Here is a 6,000-nt window from a genome sequence, read left to right on the forward strand (position 1 = left end):
AAGGCATGCAGGTAAGTTAAGCTAAAGGACTCCAAACTACAGATGGTTTTCTATTCTACCATGTTCCAGCTTAGCAATGACCACAGGTTAAATCTAATGTAAGTTTTTGACTGGTCTTTGCCCATCATTCTATAGGGCACTGCATCCCTCCTTTTTTTGTTAAGAGAGAAGACTGAGCAGACCACAGACGAAACAACACCTTCTTACTAAAAATAACGGCTAAGGGAAGTTTTCCCATTGATCTTATCTTCCTGTGGAAATGTTTCCCATTATTCTCCCCCTATAAAAGGTGAAAAACATCTACATCCACAACGAGATGTTCTCCATCGCAAATGGCCTCCTGACTCCAACACTCAAGGCCAAGAGACCCGAGCTGAAAGAGTTCTTCAAGGAGCAGATCGAAGACCTCTACAGCAGCATCTCCATGTGAAGGCCAGCTGACGTTGTTCCCCAACAAGCATTTTAACACTAAGATCCTATTTGTCCATTGACCTTACCAGTGGAGCAAAGGTGAGATATCTTGGCCTTAGAATGCTTTTGGAATGTGTGCTGAACCCGACCTGCTGCCTGCAATCCACCTATACAGATTGAAAAAAAAAGCCCTCTCCTCAGCAGCAAAAACTCATCAGCAATTTAACTCTGAGAAACCCATACCTCCTACTTTCCTGTCCTCCCTTTCACTTCTTTCCTCCACTACTTTAGATTGTGCCCACCAAACACAATTTAGACCCACCATCCTACATCAGAAAGCAAGTGATGTCTTTCCTTGTACCATAGCTTGACAAGATGTGTAACGATGTAATAATCAAGTTGCTGAAATTTGCAAGATTTTAATGGAGGTGAAACCAAACGGACTCGGATAGAGATTAAACCATTCCAACAAGCTGCTGAGAGTGGAGCCATGGAGCAGGGACAGATGAATCGCCCTCGCTCTGCTGCTCACCCAAAGATACAACCAGGAGTGACATTGCATCCAACAAAAACCTCTTTACGAGACGAACAGGGCAACCTCCCTGTCTGTGGGTCAGAATTTAGTCATAAGGAAGGGGGAGTAACATTCTCTACCGCAGCCACTAAACAAAGTATTGTCCACGCTGCTTCATCCAGGGAAACTCAATATTTACTCAGTCATAGTCCTCATCATTCATTCTTTCATTCATTCATTCATTCGTTCCTTCATTCCTTCCTTCCGCCATTCATTCATTCAGTCATTCATCCACCCACCCATCCATCTGTACATGGCTGTGAGTGTCAGTTTAGCCTGCATGCTCTTTGTTAATATAAAGGCCTGGCCCACCATAAACATCATCAAGTTCACAAAAACAACTGTGGACACTACCACTACTTCCTCTTCATCCACCTTCACACTTTTTTCAGGTTACAGACAAAAAAAAATTAGATAATGCAAAAACCAGGGCAAAGGGCATTGCATGTAGTCTGCCCTGAGATGATGGGATCGTTACCACGTGACTTTTCAGAGAAAAAAAAGATGAGGAATTCTTTAAGGGCATTAAAAGCAGGTTGTCATGAGCCGTCCACAGCCGCTGCTGCTAGTGCAGGGCTTTGTAATGTAGTCAAGGCCCATGATATCCATTGATAGAACAACCATGGACTTTTTTTTTTGGGGTGTGCATTTAGAAGAAATAATGAGTAGGCTTTTTGAGTTGTTTACCGTCCCAAAGCATAAACAAAAAAAACAACAAAAAAGTGGATGTACATAAATGAGGACAGCTAGATGTAAGCATATTTATTGAAGCAATGGTTTGAATGGATGTTTTTTTTCTCTCTCTTGCGTGTAGTGAGATGAATTGTATTATTTATTTATCTATTCTGCTGTAAAATGGAAATCAGCACCATATCCTTGCAATGATTGCAGTAAATGGGGTAAAGGGAGGTTTGGGAATGGTCTGAGGGCGAGAAAATAAAACATATTCTGGAATGATTTTAATCTGGTGTTGCCTTTTTTTCTAACAGGATGCTGGAAATGCATCCTGGAAGTTTGATGTGATGAGTGTGATGGATATATAGTCAAGATAGATGGATAGAGAAGAATTGAGGAACTAATACCCAGCACCAGCAGGCACCAGTGTTGTAGTACTCGAGTCCTGATTTTCAGGACTCGTGACTCGACATTGACTTGAGCACTGACGAGTCGGACTCGAACGCTGGAGACTCGAGACTCGATTCGGACTCGAGGTTTAGTGACTCGACTAAAACACTGGTGTGTGTGCACATGCTTGCGCGAGTGCGTTTGTTTGGCTATTGTGTCACGAAGTACATAAACTCCCTCTGAAGTGGTGACAGCTGTGTCATTTTTGTTTAATGTAGACCTTCTTTTATTTGTATGTCAGCTTTTTTACGGTGCCAGAGTGGAGCACTGGAGTCCGTCTTGGAACTCGACTCAGACTCAACCTTGATGACTCGGACTCAGGTGATGGGGACTTGACTCGGACTCGAACACTGGGGACTCAAGACTCAACTCGGACTCGAACACTGGGGACTCAAGACTCAACTCGGACTCGAGGTTTAGTGACTCGACGACAACGCTGGCAGGCACATGCTTTGTAACTGAAAGTACTGAGTATGAAAGCATAGCCATCATTTTCTTTTCTTTTTTTGTGTGACATCTGCAGTCAATGAAGGTATTGTAACGTGCATGGATAAGTAGACACGTTGGTCCTTGGCTAACGGATCGGAGCTTTTAGTCGACTGGTTAACGTTGTCGCTTGCGGAGTGGGAGACACGGGTTCGCGTCCCGGCTGTGGCTGCGGTCTCCCGGACTGCCCCCCGAATTCTCTACAGTATAACGGTAACCGGCTGGAGTTTCCCGAGATCAACGACTCGACCGCCATGTTAACTTAGCAGTTGATGCTGCACGGTTCTACGTAGGAATTCCTAAACACCATCAACGTCAGTCGCGTCGGGGGGGGGGGTGACGTGGACCACAAAAAAGAAATTAAAAAAAAAAGAAACAATTTAAAGGTTGGTATAAATCCTTTGAACTACCGCTGACGTAAAATGGTTAAATGTCTTATCAGTTAAGGAACATAACGGCGTGCAGACGACAATTTCCTAGCTACCGCTCGGAGTCAGTACGGGTCGTTAACGCCCACTGTGTTTTGCTAGCATCAATTAGCTAATTCGTTGAAAGGCGTTTCCAATTAACCACCGCGGTGTCGGCATTTTGTAGACTTGGAGTGGACGACTTTGTGAAGCGAGCAAGCAGACTTTATTTTTATTTTATTTTATTTATTTTATTTACTACTGCTGCTATGCGGCCTCTGTTACACCAGCACCAGTCCAGACGGTGTAAACCTGCAAGATGCGATTCACCCCTGAAGACAGGAGCGTTTATACACAGTAAAACACACACACACAAACACACACACACACACACAGTTCAGTCCGCTAAATGTACGGTGGAATATTGATGGAAGACGTACTTTTTTTTACAATAGCTTCTGCTGTCTTGTGCTCAGATTGCCCTTTGTGATTTTCAGAGCTCAAGAGACTGTCCAGCGTCCCATTAAGTTTAGAGACAATACCGGATGAATCTCCGCTTAATGAAAAGAGTACCGGCACCGGCGCACCACGCCCCAGACCAAAGGTATAAGACCAGCCAAGTATCACAGAAAGTTGAATCACTTCATTGTGGGAGAATTTCTAATGTACAAAGTCCATCACTCAATGTCCAATTCAATTACTCGATGTCCAATGCCTTCATGTCTGATGTCCATCCATCCATTATCCAAACCGCTTATCCTGCCGCCAGGGTCGCGGGGATGCTGGCTGCCTATCCCAGGAGCCCATTCTCACTCCCAACTCGTCACATATGGACGCTTGTTGAGGACGACCTCTTCGTCACTGTTCAACGCTCTAGGCGCCCCTTTAACTTTCAACGTGGACGGACTGAGGTCACTCATAGACACACAGAACAACCCTAACCTCATTACATCAAAATGAGTTATATCACACACAAATCAGTGTTTGCAGAGAACAAAACAAATAGTCCCTGGTGCCGCACGTAATTTTAACACAACACATTACGTGCCACAACCACATAACGCGAGTGTTAAGAGGCCGTGGTCATTTCACGTATTTCTGCGAGATCATGTTGATGAACGCACAGATAAAAGATTTAGACTGTATTTCTATAAAAAAAAACCAGTCGGGATAATCTCGAATGTTTTTTGTTTTGTTTAGTTTTAGGTTTAGGTTTTGTGTGTGTGTGTGTGTGTGTGTGTGTGTGTGTGTGTGTGTGTGTGTGTGTGTGTGTGTGTGTGTGTGTGTGTACCTACAACTACCCTCCACGTTGAAAGTTGGCGTTAGAGGGGTACCTAGAGCGTTGAACAGTGACGAAGAGGCCGTCCTCAACCAGGGTCCATGTGTGACGAGTTGGGTGAGCGTGAGAATGTGTAGATCCCAGCAGCCAATGGGCGGCAGGCAGGAGACACGGGCCTGTCCAGGGTGCTGTAGGTTTAATGTATTAGCACACAAAAGGTAGATCGACAAACCGAGCTGGTCCTAACTTAACTTGCCCATTTCCCCAAAGTAGCCTACTTGAAATCTCCCCAGAAAACACGGCTTACACGCAACACAGACGCAGTTGGTGTAGCAGGTAAAAACAAAACAAAAAAACGTTCCGCCCTGCCACAGGCCCGATTCCGTGGGCGAGCCGGGTGATCGAGCACCTGCAGGGAAGGCCGATCAAAAAAATAAATAAAATAAAATAAATGAATTTTACTTTGCAGATTTCATTTGATTATCTGCCATTTTCAATTTTCACTCGTAGACATGTAAATTATATAAGGATGTGCATTTGTATGTTCATAACGTTAAATAAGATAAATAATAATTAAGATAAACAAATAAATAAGCAAGATCTGTCTGCTGATTATGTAGCCTGTTGTAGTGGTTATGGGGCTACATAATTCCCCTTATTGAGCTAGTAGGAACGTTAGTTTACAGCTGCTGTTTCCACGGTTCGGGTTTACAGTGACACACTAACGCTGCGCGGGTGTTTTTGTTATTGTTGTAATTGTAACAATAGGAACTATTGTTAGGAACCATTGTTTAGTTCCTTGTTTACACAGGGGTCGTTTAGGTTGTTGCACCTGGAATAACGGACCGAGCATGATGCATAACCTTACGTGCCGAAGTTATTATTAAAGTTTATAGCCCCGTGGGGTTGAAACGAGTTGTAACGTCTCATTAGTAGAAGGTAACAACACACTTTAACATGGTGGCAGCGGCGGACGACTCGGTTTGAAGTTTGGTGCGGAAAAGTTTCTAGGAGCGGGAGAGTGGTTAGTGTTCCTAAGCAACGTTCAGTATATTGTCGCGGTTTTTCTATAGCCCGGATAACTATGGATGGAGGCGGGGACTTTTAGGTGCGACAAACCGGGCTTCACCACCGTTAGCTAGATAGCTGCGCCAATGCTAGGGCTGGCCTGCTAGTTAGCTAGTTAGCCGTGTGCTAATGGGTTAGCAAGCTCACCTTGGGACCAGGGCTGGTGATGGAACAGGGCGGCTGAGCTCTAGGCGGGGCGGGAGATGGATGGCTGCTCTCCGGGGTGCGTGTCTCTCTCTCTCTCCGTACTCTGGCTCCGGCGTGACCGGGTGAATGTCTCTCTCAGTCTCTCTGGGGAAGCTCACGGGGGTAGTCAGCTAGCTACAGGTACCGAGGCAGTCTGCTGCTAACACTACCACTGCTAGCCACCGTATCTGCTGTCTAGCCCAGGATACGCTAGGTTTCCCTGCTCTATCCCACGCTAAGGTGACAGTCTACGATATGGTTGCTAAACAGTTCTGGCCTTTGTCTCCCCCGCGGTGTCTAATATAGTTGCGTCTGTGACAGCGCGAGCTAACCTGTGATTGGTCCTCTAGCTGCACGTGCCCAGTGCAACAGTCCAAGTACATCCCCAGGCATTTCCCACTACACTGCCCCCCTCCAGCACTGTTGAGTCCCTTCAACATAAATGAACAACAGACTACAAAGAT

At 45.3% G+C, this 6,000-nt stretch overlaps 1 protein-coding gene across 1 annotated transcript in view; it reads left to right on the forward strand.

The window, feature by feature from the left end:
• The window catches only part of acsl6 (acyl-CoA synthetase long chain family member 6), a 70,784-nt gene extending 69,426 nt beyond the window's left edge, over positions 1-1,358 (forward strand). Inside the window, exon 21 of the mRNA XM_056285301.1 lies at positions 290-1,358. Within this exon, the coding sequence (XP_056141276.1) occupies positions 290-430 (141 nt within the window). The 3' untranslated portion in view covers positions 431-1,358. The remainder of the gene's footprint in view (positions 1-289) is intronic.
• Positions 1,359-6,000: the final 4,642 nt, after the last annotated feature.

This window comes from Lampris incognitus, chromosome 8, assembly GCF_029633865.1.
Source record: "Lampris incognitus isolate fLamInc1 chromosome 8, fLamInc1.hap2, whole genome shotgun sequence".
Taxonomy (NCBI): Eukaryota; Metazoa; Chordata; class Actinopteri; order Lampriformes; family Lampridae; genus Lampris; species Lampris incognitus.